At 35.2% G+C, this 15258-nt stretch overlaps 2 protein-coding genes across 3 annotated transcripts; both read left to right on the forward strand.

Moving 5' to 3' along the window:
• The first annotated feature begins 2989 nt into the window (after window positions 1–2989).
• On the forward strand, window positions 2990–7170 carry LOC133694284 (wall-associated receptor kinase-like 22). Its single transcript, XM_062115774.1, has 3 exons — window positions 2990–3839; window positions 3946–4074; window positions 5984–7170. Exons 1-3 carry the CDS (start codon window positions 2990–2992, stop codon window positions 7135–7137), a joined length of 2133 nt encoding a protein of 710 aa, XP_061971758.1. The 3' UTR covers window positions 7138–7170.
• Window positions 7171–9980: 2810 nt separating this feature from the next.
• LOC133695279 (probable receptor-like protein kinase At2g42960) lies at window positions 9981–14485 on the forward strand. Of its 2 annotated transcripts, none has more exons than XM_062117194.1 (8): window positions 9981–10596; window positions 11135–11875; window positions 11970–12074; window positions 12258–12380; window positions 12603–12773; window positions 12862–12991; window positions 13130–13339; window positions 14024–14485. In XM_062117194.1, exons 2-8 carry the CDS (start codon window positions 11214–11216, stop codon window positions 14144–14146), a joined length of 1524 nt encoding a protein of 507 aa, XP_061973178.1. In that variant the 5' UTR covers window positions 9981–10596; window positions 11135–11213; the 3' UTR covers window positions 14147–14485. The 2 variants fall into 2 exon arrangements, with proteins under 2 accessions (XP_061973178.1, XP_061973177.1); XM_062117193.1 differs by having other exon boundaries at window positions 11140–11875.
• The last annotated feature ends 773 nt before the right edge of the window (window positions 14486–15258 follow it).

Here is a 15258-nt window from a genome sequence, read left to right on the forward strand (position 1 = left end):
AGAAGAGAAAATAACAGAAACAGGGACATACCAAAAACCACACAAGACACTGAAGAGAAAGGAAGAAAACCAGAGAACAAGGACGCAAGAACACAGATTGACATAAACGAAAAGAACGAAAACAGAAATAGCACGAGTAGACAGAAAGAAGAACAAAGAAAACAAGAACCAGAGGAGTAGACGAAAAGCAGAAACAGAGAGGAGCAACACTGGCCAGTCATCATCTTCGCCTCCGGCAGCACCTGAACCAGGTAAGTCTTTTCTTCTCTCCTTTGCATTATAATTCACAGCTGCAGTAGCTGTGAATTATAAATCGCTTGCTACAGTAGCAAGTGAATTATAATTCACCTTATTCTTGTTTCTGTAGCAGGCGTGTGTAACGCACGCCTCTACGCAACCGGGTCACTGGTTCAGTCAGTGATCAGGTTGAACTGGCTGGTTCTAACTCAGCTTTCATGGACTGAACTTAATCCTGTCTTAAAAATAAAAATAAAAAAATATATGTATGCATTAAAAATAAATTTATTTTATTTATTTATTCAGTCAGAATAAAAATACTGATTTAAATTTATTTTGTCTTTATAACTACGTAATATTTACCGACACAAGAGTAGGAAGTATCCGTAGTTGAATATTCACTGGCGTCAGAGTCAGTAATATTACAAGTAAACCATCAAAACACAAACCAACAAACTTTTAACAGTTTAAGACAAAACCAACAATGCAGCTTACCTCAGGTAGAGTGTGCTAGGGATGTTGATACATTCCCTAGCCACAACCAGTCCCATACCATATAATCTTTACTGACCAGTTAGGGTTTCTAATGACCATAATACTAGGTGACGACTCCTTAAACAAGACCATTCTCCATCAAAGAATAAGATGTTAGAAATCTGTTCTTTTCCTTTGAATATTTTTAAGACCGTTGCGATGTCCGAGTGTGACAATAAAAAAAAAATCTTAGTAAAAAGATCAAAAGACCCTTGAAAAGATGTTTTATTTTTTTATTTCAAGAGTAAAGTTGTTGTTTTACTGTGTTTTAAAAGTAAAAAGCATAAATACCCTTTTATTTTTTTTAATTTAAAGAATAATTGAGATATTTTATTGTGCATAATTTTTTCTTAAAAGATATATATACCTTGATTAATCATTTAATGAGTATTGGATATTGTGAAAAAACATAATGACCATAATACTAGGTGGCCATAATACCAGGTGACGACTCCTTAAACAAGACCATTCTCCATCAAAGAATAAGATGTTAGAAATCTGTTCTTTTCCTTTGAATATTTTTAAGACCGTTGCGATGTCCGAGTGTGACAATAAAAAAAAAATCTTAGTAAAAAGATCAAAAGACCCTTGAAAGGATATTTTATTTTTTTTATTTCAAGAGTAAAGTTGTTGTTTTACTGTGTTTTAAAAGTAAAAAGCATAAATACTCTTTTATTTTTTTTTAATTTAAAGAATAATTGAGATATTTTATTGTGCATAATTTTTTCTTAAAAGATATATATACCTTGATTAATCATTTAATGAGTATTGGATATTGTGAAAAAACATAATTACGTTGTCACAATAATACACAATAAATTTGCCTTCCTTTAGGTTTTTTTTTTCCCTTAATCACGGTCTCATATTAGGACTGTGCGTGAAAAAAAAAGTAATTCTTGTTAAGTGTACACACACTGGTATTGCGGTAACTGTTGTGGTTGTGGTTTGAAAAAAGTTGTTTTATAAAAAATACTTTTAATTAAGATTGGTTTGAAAAAATAGGTGTTTGGTTAAAACTATAGTTGAAATTGAGGTTGAAAAAAAATAGTTTAATGTGTTTGGTTAATAATGCTTTTGAAATTGGGATTATAAAATAATTTTAAAAAATATATATTAATATTGATAGTTTTTAATTTAAATATTGTAGATTTACTTTTGTTATTACATCATGAAATAAATAATACTTTATATAAAATATTTTTTATTGTTCCATTAAAATATCTACAATTCCATTACGTATGAAATATATCCGACAAGGACTACAGTTTTTTTGGTTTTTTAAGCGCGCAATAACATCAGGTAAAATATAATCAAGAACAAAATTGAAATTGCGATCAAATTCTGCAAATGTTACTTTATCAAGCGATCTCTGTCTAATTTATATAGTGTTATTAAATAATATTAAACACTAGTTTTTCAAATAAAAATAATTAAAAAATTAAAAATAATTTTTATTTTACTGGGTTGGACTTGGTTCAATGTATTTTAAGTTTTGAACCGGAACCGGTCCGACCGGAACTGTTGTTCATGCTAATTAATTAGCATGAACAGTGTAACATGCATACAATGTACATTGTATGCATACAATGTACATTGTATGCATGTTACACTGTTCATGCTAATTAATTAGCATGCACAGTGCGTAAATATATTGCTCATTGTTTACTATTGAAACAAAAGTAGCTTCCTGCTGCTTCGTGATTGCTGAGTTTGCAATGCAGTAAAAGATAGGATCCATGAACAGTTAACGACGTTTTTTTTCTATAACCAAACATATATTTACTGTGTTTTATTTCAGCTGCAGCCGCGTACACGTAGACAAACGCACTCGTAGTATGGAGGAGGGAGATGTTCACCTACAAAAAGAGAGGAGAAAATGGACTCTTCAAGACAAGAAATTGGTGCAGGCGTTGTCCTTTTTGTTATTTTTTCAGCCTAGTATAGAGGCCAGACCACCAGAGGGGCATGCGAATCATCGATTTTTACAATGCACAAGAATTGTCATTGTTCATCGTTTTTTGCCTGAATACAAATTAAAGGATTGCAGATAACTTTCTTTACATATAAAATTGAATTTTTCCAAAGTTTCTTTCATGTAGTGTTAACCCTTCCAGAAAACCTCCTTCTGTTTTCCTGTTGGCCTGATTATATTGATATCCCAGCCTTTCCGATGTAAAAGTGAGAGAATCTCCAGAATTTCCAAAGAAGAAGAAGCAAGATGATTATGCAACTGGTACTTCTGGCCATTCTGTTGATGTGGTCAATAAAAGCATCGGCACGATCTCCATCTCTAGCCAAGCCAAACTGTCAAGCCTTCTGTGGAGAAATCAGCATTCCATTCCCTTTTGGAATCGGACCAGGCTGTTATTCCCACGAATGGTTTGAAATAGTTTGCAATGGAACTTTCAGCCCTCCAAAATCTTTTGCAAAAAGCATTAATCTGGAGGTGCTGAACATTTCAATAGAAAACAATGGAATTCATGTCAATCTGCCAATAACTTCTTCTGGTTGTAACGGTGCAACAACGAGCAGTGTACACATTAATTTGGAATCCAGCCCTTTTGCATTCTCCCAAAGGACTAAATTCACTGCCATTGGGTGTGATAATCTGGCCTTGTTAAGCGAAAACAGCACAGTTATTGGCGGGTGCATGCCACTTTGTGACCAGAACGAGAAAGTGAGTGCAGATGGTTACCTCGGCGTCAACTGCTGCCAGGCCACCATCCCTTCAGATCTAAGGGAATACAACGCAAGCATAGGGGGCATGAATAACAACGAAGGCAGTAAGGGATGCAAGTATGCCTTCTTAGTGGACCAACAATGGTTTGCAGCCAATTTTGCACATCTGCAAGCTGTGAATAAAATGGAATCTGTTCCTGTCGTGCTAGAATGGTGGCTAGATAGATGGACATTTGATTTGCCTTTGCTAGAGAAATCGCAGGGACAGCAGCAAAACTTTAATTGTCCAATGCTCAATGCTGCCTCATCTAGTAACAACAGCTCCAAAGTTCAATGTTATTGCAACAAGGGTTTTGAAGGAAATCCTTACCTTCTTGAAGGATGTCAAGGTATGTATTTATTTTACTGTAAAACTCCACCTTCTCTTGATTTTGACTTCAATCCGAAAAGGAAGGAGAGGGAAGGATATTTGACTTGGATCCTTCACCTTGCTAGACATTGATGAGTGCGATGTCCCTGGTGCTTGCCCAAAGCCTACGATTTGCCAAAATGCGATTGGCAGCTGGGGTTGCCATCGACATGGACATGTGTTCAGAAAATCTCCAGTTGCGGTGGGCCTCACAGGTATGACCCTCAGTCTAAAATCCTTCTAACGAAACCTGGTTACCTTTGTTGTGAAACCTAGTAATAAGAATGGAACATGAATGAGTCCTGAAAAACTTCACGGCCATAAATTTTATTATTACGAGGATTATATAGATGTTAATTTTAGAATTTATAGAATTAATTAAGATATATATAAGTTACTCCTAACATCTAAATTAATAATAATTAAAAATAAAACATGAATGAATCCTGACATAATTAACTCTTTTGGAAAAACTAAAGATTAAAATTGAAAAAAACACCTGAGATATTTGTTTTTTTTATGTTAACATAGTAAGTAACTATTCTCTACTCTATGTCACCGCTGCGGGTTGGATTAAAAATCAATTATAGTGTTGTTAATTTTTTTTGCAACAAAAATTTTGGAATGATTAGCAAACCTTTAATTGATTTATTGAAGAATCACAGGTTTCAGTAGAGTGTATTCGCTGAAGAGGCATTTAATCCGTTCAAAAAAACCTTATGACGAGTTCCAATGCCAAGCCTTTGTCGATTAAAATCTGATCTGGCTCAAAAAAGATTTTCAAGCCACCAACATTTTAATTTTTTAAAAAAAAAACTTTAGATGATTTTGATTTTTTTCCCTGTGTAAATCTGAGTTAACCCACCACATTTATGGGTGGATTTAAAATTTTTTTGGTAAATCAAGTTTTTTTATTTAACTATATAATAAAAAAAATATTTTTTAACTCTATTAAATGTCAGGGAAAAAAATATTATATAGAAATGCACAGAAAGAGAACTTGTTAATATGTTTTAACTCTATTAAAAAAAGTAGGAATTGAATTATACCCTATCAAATAGTATCCTGATAACATTTTTAGTTAATCTATTTAAATTAATCTCAATAAAAAAATTCCAATAAAAAATGATTTTTCAAGACACTATTATAGATATAAAAAAAATCCCATGATGACATGGCTTAATTTTTTTTAAAAAAAAACACTGGAGTTATAAACTTACTTGTTTATTTTAAAACAAACCTCTCATTGAATTCAATGACACCAAAAAAATAAATATTCGTAAAAAAATAAATAAAATAAAATTAAAAATATTTTTTTTAATAAATTCAAATTGAAATCTGAAAAAGAAAAGTCAAGAGGAAAAAAAGGCACCAAATGAGTGGAAGACATGTCAGCTGTTTTATCACCACCTTGAGAACCGCACAACAAGTCAATTGAAGTAATTTCTCATGTTTAAATGTAGAATAATAAAATTAAAAAAATAAAATTAAAAAAAAATCTAAAAAGTAAAATAATAAAACAATAATATATTAATTTAATACCGTTTAATCCATTAAATTTGAGAGTCGTGTCATAAATACAACTAGAATGAGCTAATCTTGTGGGGTCATTTGTCATTTGGCTTTTTCTTTTTTTCTTTTATTTTTTCTTCCTGATTAGACCTTTACACAGGCTCAAGTGATAAGAACTTTTGAATTAAATTGAAGAACATCACAGAATCAAGAAGCAAATTAAAAAAAAAAATTATCTGGTACATTGGATGAAATTTAGGGCTAAATTAAAAAGTTCTCAAAAATTAGAAGTCAAATTAAAAACAATACTTGGCTTGTGCCATGAGCCAGAGTTTGAGATTTGAGAAAGCTCACCACACTGGGGCGGCGTGAAAATGCCGGCCGGGGTTATGGCCACCCAGAGCATCCCGAATTGTAAGCTAATAAAAACATATTTTCATTACAAAATAAAAGAAATATACAAGGACAAAACTGCAAAAAAAAAGAGGATAGAAATGAAAAAAGAATTGCAATTGGTGCCGTCCACATTGTGAGTGTGTCCAACAATGTATTGCTGTAAGTTTTAGTTTTTTGTTAATTAAAATATTCCTCTGAAATCACTGAGGTGTGCAGGTGTTGGCACAAGTTTTGCACTGCTGTTTTGCATTATTGGACTGGGGTGGCTGTACAAAGTAGAAAAGAAGAGAAAAAACTTCAAATTGAAGGAACAGTTCTTTAAAAGAAATGGTGGTCTTCTGCTACAGCAACAATTATGTTCAGGTGAAGTAAATGTCAACACAACCAAACTGTTTAGGTCAAGCGAACTAGAGAAGGCCACCGACCATTTTAGTGTGCATAGAAAGGCTGGACAGGGAGGCCAGGGGACTGTTTACAAAGGAATGTTGGCAGATGGAAGGATTGTAGCAGTGAAGAAATCGGGATTGGTTAGCGAAGGAAAACTTGAAAAATTCATCAACGAAGTTGTAATTCTTTCACAAATTAATCATAGGAACGTGGTTAGGCTATTAGGTTGTTGCTTGGAGACCGAGGTTCCTTTACTGGTCTATGAGTTCATCCATAATGGAACCCTTTCCCAGTATCTCCACGATCAACTCGAGGAGTTTCTGCTAACGTGGGATATGCGATTAAGGATTGCCATAGAAGTTGCAGAAGCTCTTTCTTACTTGCATTCAGCAGCTTCTCTGCCCATTTACCATCGTGACATTAAGTCTTCCAACATACTCTTAGATGATAAGTACCGAGCAAAAGTTGCTGATTTCGGAATCTCTAAATCGGTTGCCATAGACCAAACTCATGTGACCACACAGGTGCAAGGCACATTTGGGTACTTGGACCCGGAATACTTCCAGTCAAGCCAATTTACCGAGAAGAGTGATGTTTATAGCTATGGAGTGGTGCTTGTTGAGCTCTTAACTAGACAAAAACCAAACTCTTCAACGAGGTCGGAAGAAGATGGAAGTTTGATCTTATATTTCATGCTTTGTTTGGAGGAGAATCGGCTTCGAGATATTATTGATGCTGAACTTGTACTGCAGGCTCAGAAAGAGGTAATCGTGGCAGTTGCCAAGGTTGCTTATAAATGCCTCAACATAAATAGGAAGAAAAGACCGACCATGAAAGAGGTCACGAAGGAGTTGGAGGACATTCAAATATTACAGAATGATTTCAATGCCAATCCACAGAATTATGAAGATGCTGAACACCTTCGGTGTGATTTATCGGAGAAAGGCGATGCTCTTTCTCCTTCAAACTCAATTACTAGGTAAAATGTTGGTAAAGTTAGATGATTTCTTTCTGTAAAATAGTATGTATGACTGCAGATAACTTTCAAGTTTGATTGATTTCTCATTAGAAATATTGCTTCAATTTGGTAGGGGAAGAGGACAAGCTGGATATAATATAATTCACATTCGTCATGCATAATCTTTATTTTCAACTGAGAACTCTATGTTTCGAACGAGAAGCACCACTCTGCCTTGCTTCTTTTCCTCTTTCCTTTGCTTCATAATCTGGTGCAAGTAAAAATGGCAGATATAATAGTCATGCGAGGTGTACGATGTTCCATGAGAATTTAGAACAAAAAAATAATTTAATGTTTTTATATTAAATGTTTTGATTTATTGATGTTTAAAATAATTTTATAAAAATAAAAAATTATTATTTTAATATATTTTTAAGTTAAAAAAACTTTAAAAACTAATCAGCTCTCATGTACCTAGTAAATTGTTCCAGCCATAACCATCTCCTCATTATTGCAACTAGTACCTCCCTCCATCATCATCAAACCATGCTTTCATGTAAAATAAGAGGACTGTCTGTCTAGGCAAAATAAACGAGCTCTGGTTTAGGAATGACATGCGATTAAAATATGACCCCATTGAACCTGTTGGCAGGAGGCTAGCTAAAGCTGTGTATAAATTACCTGCCTCCCAATGCCCTGTCATGCTACCAACTCAAGTCCACTGTCTCCTTAAGAACATTGTACTTTCCCCCTGATATTCTACTCTTCTCCAGTGCATGTATCTATAGCTTTTAAATTGCATAAGATAAAGCTATGGCAGAGCTTGATTATGTCCGTTACGGAAGCAAATAAATAATGGGTGTGAGACTATAGGTAATGGAATGTCTGTGGATAGAAAAGATAAAGCGACTGACAACATTCTGAACGTGCTCGTGCTGGAGGAATCCAAGAAATTTGTTAACAAAAACCCTAATATCAAACAAAATAAGATCAAGACTCGGCTTATTCAAGTCTTAATTCTTTAATGAGAAGGTTGTTCTGCCGATGATGCATTCTGGAGCCTGGAAAATGCGATTGAATAGAGAGGGGCCTTGTTCTTGGTGTTCTTAGCCACTTTTACAACACTTTTCTTTTCGTATACATCAAGAGTTCCTGTAGCCCTTGAATTTTGATGATTTTAAATCCAGAGCTGTTTTCATGCATGAACAGACCCTGAGATGCTTTTCTGTCTAAAGAAACCAAAGATATCTTCCCAGTGTCTTGCACTCGTTAGAGGTTTTTCTTCCACCAAAGTCCATGGTTTTTGTGTGGAATGGGGTTACGTGGCATGGAGTTACTGCTAATATGAGAAGGGGTTTGTTTTGTATAAGATATTTTATAAAAAAAGATTGTTTTTTCACAAATTATTTTCTATTTATAAAATGTTTTATACAAAACAAATGCCTCCTGAGTTATTTTTTTAAGAGGCAATTATGTTTTTATTTTTGGTAAAGGAGATTAATTAAGAATTAAATATTAAAAGGGAAAAATTGGGAATTAATATGGAGGATGATTGCTCAAAATATGTCACGTGATGTGTTGGTAAATGGAAAACATTTAGAAATTGTTTATGTAGTCTTAGAATTTGTTGATGAAATAAAAATTCTCCAAATATTTTTTTTTCTTACTTGAATTAATAAAAAAAATATAAAAAATAAAGTGTGGAGATATAAGAGAGTCGAAGTAAAATGAGAAAGTGTTTTTTTTTTTTAAAAAAAGAATTTTTTATGGTGAGAACTTTATAATTGCTAAACACGTGCCATAAAAGATTATAGCACGCAGTAGTTCTATGCTAAATGAGAAAACAGTCCCCATATAGAAGGACAATTTAAATACACTACAATTTATGGTCAGTATATTTTTATTAAATATATTTATACAAGAACAATAATCATTACTTCACATTGTTATCTGGTAAAGGAGTGTTTTCCACGTGCCATTCACGTAATGCACGTGCAAGGCTTTTAGCAAGGCAAGTGGCAAATGGAAGAGGGGGATCTAACTCGAGCTGCCCTTTACCATGAGGAGTCATGCTTCTTCACATGATTCATAGTGATCGGACGGTTACAATTGATCATGTTAATTAAGTCAAAGTTGGGGAATTTGTGGGAGACATCCATGATGCTTCGAGCCAAAGCCTCATTGACTCTCCCCCCTTTGGGGTGGCCTTTTCTACTTCCGAGCTATTATTAATTTAATATTTATTAATATCCAAAGCAATATATTAGGTTAGTCGTAATTGCCCTTGATAACCGTTGCAACATTATTTAAACAGATACATTATTTAAACCCAAAACGACCTTCCTAAAAAAAGCTGAGCATCGACACCAAACATTAATTAAGATGCAGATAACACCTATGCTTTTACTTATATATATATATATATATATATATATATATAACACCTATGCTTTTACTTATATATAAATATATTAATTATTTAGCATAATTAATACCAATTTAAATTAGATTTTAAAAGAAACCCCACTATAATCTATCACTGAGTTAAAATTAAAATAGTAAAATATAATAAATACCAAACATAGTATGTAGCCCATAGAGTATATTTTAGACATATAGTTACGATGGAAGAGTTTTTTTTAGGACATATTTTCTTGGTTATAGTGGATTGGGTTTTTCTGCTCAAATATTGAGAAAAATTAGAATATCACCAAATAATATATATGCACACATATATATAAAAGAATAAGGACAATTTGGTAAAAGAAACTCATGGACAGGCTAAGATTTGGAGCTGCCTCCTGTTGAGTTGACCCTTGACCCCCTTTTTTTTTTCTTTTTTTTCCCTCCGTCTCCTTCCCTTCATGTTTTTTTTTCTCCTTAGCTTTTGTTGGGCTCTCATCAGTGATCTTTTTATTTCTTTCTTTACCTAGTTATAAATGCCACCTCTGTTCACTTCATTTCTGCTTTTCCTTCACTGTGTCTCTCTCTCTCTCTCTCTCTCTGGTTTCCTCCATTGCAAACCAAGTTTCCTTTCCAGCTTTTCTGCAAGGTCCCTCTATCTTCTCTCCACATGCACACAAAGACCCACCAACCATTTTTTACCCATTTTATCTTTTTTAAGACCCTATAATCACCCTCGTTTATGTTTCTACCCCCTCTCTCTACACATTTTGCCTTGAAAGATTAGATTTTTGTCTGTCTTTCTTTGCCATTTCTTTTTTTATCATTCACAAAATTATTCTTCTTCTTCTTCTTCTTCTGTTTTGGCCCACTGGAGGCCACAACTTGTGCTTCTAAACTACTACTGCCTTTTTTTGGTTACTGGGTTTTGGGTGATTTGTGTTATTTCAGGTCTACATTGGCCTATCTATGCTTATTGAGTCTCACTTGCCTAAAAAAAGAGAAGCCCTTTCTTTGCTTTTGTGGGTGCTCAAGGAAGAAGATCAAGGGGGTTAGCTTTCACACTCAGATCACTGCAAAGGTAAATGTTTTCCCTCTTTTTTTTTTTATGTTTCTTGAAGGTTTCGCATTTCTCTTTATCTGTCTCTTACTTGGATCGTAAGTGATGCCTTTTGAGAACTTATTCCTTTTCTCGTAGTTTTGAGATTTGTGATTTAACTGTTTGTGACTTATGGGTCTGGGATTGCTTTTTCAGTGAACTTTGAATTTGCTTTGTTTCTTTCTTAGACTTTTCTGGAACTGGGTTTTAGTTGATTTGTCAAATGCCTTTGGTGTTTGGATGCACTGCATAAGCTTAAGAAACTGCCAATTGTTATGCAAATGAAATTCTTTAAATGTCCTGTGGATTCTTTCTTATCCCTTCTTTTGTTTACTTTCTTTCTTTTCCGGTGGATTAATTTTCCTTACCTTTTATTTCCCTTGAGGTTTTAGTGTTGAATCAGGAAAATAAAGCTTTCTTTTATCAATAGGTTGCTTCAGTAGTTAAATTTAGAAAGTGTTCTTTAACATTTTGCTCATCTATGAAGTTCAAAATTTGATATCGGTTGGTCATTTTAAAGTGCAGGTAGATATCTTTTAATCTCTTGGTATAAAGTAAGATCGGCAATACAGACTGTTGTGTTTTCTGGAGAACCAGGGATGTCATCTGAGAGTTTAAATGCTGAATTATCAAAGAAGACATCAGTTTTGGGTTTGAAACTATGGGTTTTAATAGGAATATCTGTAGGAGTGTTTATAATTTCGATTCTTTGTGTCTTATCTGTATGGATTACATTTCAGAGGAAATCTAGGAGATCAGTGGACAAATACTGCCATTCCAAAATACCAAATGTATCGAAAGATATTAAGATTGACAGGGTTGGGGTTCAAAATCCCGTTGATCACCATGAAAGTGCATTTCTCACGATCAATGATAAATCGAGTGACAAGAATTCAGATAAAATGCTAGCTCATTTGGGAATGAGCAAATCTAGTGATCCTGACATTGTCAGCCAAAGCAGCTCGATTTATCACAACGAGAGGGCCTGTAGTTCACATTCTGGGGAAGAAGGAAGCTCTGGGACTGTTCGGAAGCAATCTTCATTATCATATGCAGGGCTTGTCACGGCCTCTCCCTTAATTGGCTTGCCAGAAATTTCACACCTTGGATGGGGCCACTGGTTTACACTTAGGGATCTTGAGTTTGCTACAAATCGTTTTGCAGCAGAGAATGTGCTTGGTGAGGGTGGATATGGGGTTGTTTACAAGGGTAGACTAATAAATGGAACTGAGGTAGCGGTGAAGAAGCTTCTTAACAACCTGTAAGGACGCTTTGAAGATGCTATCTCTTACTTTTGTGATGCTATGATCAGTTTTTTAGTTATTTAACAATTTATTTTGAAATGGAGGTTTTAGGGGACAGGCAGAGAAGGAATTTAGGGTTGAAGTGGAGGCTATTGGTCATGTTCGACATAAGAATCTTGTACGGCTTCTTGGCTACTGCATCGAAGGAGTTCACAGGTATGAGGCATTTACTCATGTTAATTTAATTATTCTGTCTTCCACTCACATTAGTCTTGTCACTGTTACTGGGTGCATGAAGCTATATCTGTGGTGTGTGCTTCACAATTCTTCCCCAATATTGCTTTGTTGATCCTTGAGCTTTGAGTGTGATTTTTTTTCATACAAATTTTATCTGCTCAGGATGCTGGTGTATGAATATGTGAATAATGGGAACTTAGAACAATGGCTGCATGGGGCAATGCAACATCATGGTATGCTTACTTGGGAGGCACGCATGAAGGTCCTTCTGGGTACTGCTAAGGCGTAAGTTCTTAGCTCTATTCAAACCACATTTGTCTACTATATCAAAACTAGCTCTCTTAAATGGCTTAGTTTGGACAGTTTTTTTATTCATTTCATCTAAAGTGATTATCTAGTTGTGGTAAAATAAACTTCTTTAAACGATGATGCAGAAATAGAATTTGATTTTTTTTTCACTGGACGTCTATACAAAGATGATGAAATTGTTTTGTAAACCTGATGCAGGCTTGCTTATTTGCATGAAGCAATAGAACCAAAGGTTGTTCACCGAGACATAAAATCCAGCAATATTTTGATTGACAATGAGTTTAATGCCAAGGTCTCTGATTTTGGATTGGCCAAGCTCCTTGATTCTGGAGAGAGTCATATCACAACAAGAGTTATGGGTACATTTGGGTATGTGTTTAATTTCAACTTCCCTTTGCAATAGCCTATGTTTCTCTCAGGAGGATCTTTTGATAGGAGTCTCATTTTTGGAATTCAGTTATGTTGCACCAGAATATGCTAATACGGGCATGTTAAATGAGAAGAGTGACATTTATAGCTTTGGAGTCCTGCTACTAGAATCAGTTACTGGAAGGGACCCTGTGGACCATGGCAGACCTGCTAATGAGGTACCATATTCTTTGATCTACATTGAGTTTACAATTCCTTGAAACTGTCTGTGCGCGCGCGCGCGCGCCTCCTTTGAAAAGTACAAATCTTTTTTGTGCAAGAGTTTTTGCTTAGCTCCCATCACTTGCTTATGCCAGGTTAATCTTGTTGAGTGGTTAAAAATGATGGTTGGGACAAGAAGATCTGAGGAAGTTGTGGATCCAAATCTTGAAGTTAAACCAACATCGCGTGCTTTAAAACGTGCTCTTTTGGTTGCACTTAGGTGTGTCGATCCTGATGCAGAAAAGAGACCTAGAATGACTCAAGTTGCAAGAATGCTTGAAGCTGACGAGTACCCTTCTCGTGAGGTATGAGTGTTTTTTTTTTTTCTTTCCCGAGCAATCTCTATAAAGTGCTTTGTCTAGAAGGATAGGTCTCCTGGGAAACTGTTTACCTTGAGCTCCTTCCCTTTTTGCTAATTCTGCAAATTACCTGGCCATATGGTGCCAGGTTGGACGCTTGTGTTGGACACCATTATGAATCTGTCTATGAAGGTCTTGTTATTCCTCTCACACAAAGTTATAAAATCATTTATTGATTATGATAACGTAGACCCTTAAGCAAGCATAAAGAGTAGGGTAACTTTTACATAATGGATAAGACCATTTGGTTTTACATTTGAAGACAACTCTTCCATGTTTCCAGACATACAATTATCCAAATGCTAGTATTTTATTGTCTACTGTTTGGAATTTCAATTAACAAAACAAACGCAAGCAAGTGCAATGGTTATTTTCTGTGTAAGCTATTGTTTTATATGAAACCCAAAAGTACCATAAACTTAAGAGAGAAATTCACCATAACTGCATGTGCTTTTTTCCCTAGTCTGTTGCCGAAACTTCTCTCAAATTAATCAGATGTTTTCCCGTCATTTATCGACTATTATATCAATCTAGGGATGAAGAATTCAAGAACTCCATTATTTTACCATGTTCATGATATCACAGTATCACAAAGCTTATGAATTTATGACTCTGTACAATCCTATGCAGGATCGGAGGAACAGAAAGAGTCGTACAACTAGCATGGAAATCGAATCCATGAAGGACTCAACAGAAACTGAAAACAAGATAGTGGATCCAGAGAGCTGTTTATCTGAGACAACTAACGGATAGGATTGACGAACATGACCAGGGAGAAGGATTGCCTTCTCATGCATTAAATTAAAAGATTTCAATAACTCATCCATAATATACAACCTAGATGTTTGTTTTCTTCCTGCATGGAAGAGGGGGAGTGGATCCAGTTTAGGTTATCTTGATAGTGAAGTGTTGGCTTCGTTCCACACTGCCTTCTTTGACACACCAATGGGGAGAGTGCTTTCAATCCCGCAACAGTAGGTAACTTAGGAGAGAGAGAGAGAGAGAGAGAGAGAGAGAGATGTACAGATGTTTGCTGATCCAAGGGCTTTCTATTTTCATTATAATGATTATAATTATTTATGGTTCTTTTAATTTGTTGTTCACTTGGTTATTGTTCTTGGGATGGTGAATGATTATTTCTTGATCACTTTTCCTTTTATTTTTTTAATGATTTCATTGATCAAAACCAACCGTAAATAACCAAGTTGGGAGCAGGCAACGCTGCTTCTTTTGCTCTTGTTCTCAATTAAGGCTTTGCCAGTAGCTGCGTTACAATGATGCATGCTCCACTGCCTGATCCCTTCTGATCGCCACGCTTGATCATCTGAATCCCTGATTCCTTCTCGGTGCCTTTTAACATGCATGATGACTCGTCCCTCGAGCGTGGAGCACAAAGTTGAGTTTTCCTAGCCTGGTAATATACAAGTTAACCACAAAAGCTGGGATTTCTGATTTCATGTTTACGCTCAAGATATCGATCAAGAACAACTTTTCACTTCTTTCCGACTCTTTCAGCATGATAGCTAAAGAATGAACGTGTAACTGGATTCTTCCAATGTTCTGGTTATCGAGATTCCTTCGGCTTTTCGCGCAAGTTTCGTATTCTTTTCCGTTAGTATCAGAGGAATGATCGTGCAAAGGCTAGCTGGCCGCTAAATTTGAATTCAGAGGAACCCAGCTTTTGACCTTTTTGTCCAGGATTGGACATGCAACGGTCTGATTCTGGACATTATTCTTGGGCTTCATTTTGTGACAGGCTCTCACGCAGCTCCAATCGCTTAGGTCATCTTTATGTTTTTTTGTGGTAAGAGTAGGTCACCTGTATGCTGTACTATGCCAGGCCTGCAGGAATAGATGCACGTTTT

The sequence above is a fragment of the Populus nigra genome, chromosome 5 (genome assembly GCF_951802175.1).
Source record: "Populus nigra chromosome 5, ddPopNigr1.1, whole genome shotgun sequence".
In the NCBI taxonomy this organism is placed as follows: Eukaryota; Viridiplantae; Streptophyta; class Magnoliopsida; order Malpighiales; family Salicaceae; genus Populus; species Populus nigra.

Coding starts and splice junctions, on each gene's coding strand:
- LOC133694284 (XM_062115774.1), top strand. CDS start 2,990: ATGATTATGCAACTGGTACTTCTGGCCATTCTGTTGATGTGGTCAATA. Junction 3,840..3,945: donor CCTTCTTGAAGGATGTCAAG/GTATGTATTTAT, acceptor TCACCTTGCTAG/ACATTGATGAGTGCGATGTC. Junction 4,075..5,983: donor AGTTGCGGTGGGCCTCACAG/GTATGACCCTCA, acceptor TGAGGTGTGCAG/GTGTTGGCACAAGTTTTGCA.
- LOC133695279 (XM_062117194.1), top strand. CDS start 11,214: ATGTCATCTGAGAGTTTAAATGCTGAATTATCAAAGAAGACATCAGTT. Junction 12,075..12,257: donor TGCATCGAAGGAGTTCACAG/GTATGAGGCATT, acceptor TTATCTGCTCAG/GATGCTGGTGTATGAATATG. Junction 12,774..12,861: donor AGAGTTATGGGTACATTTGG/GTATGTGTTTAA, acceptor TTTGGAATTCAG/TTATGTTGCACCAGAATATG.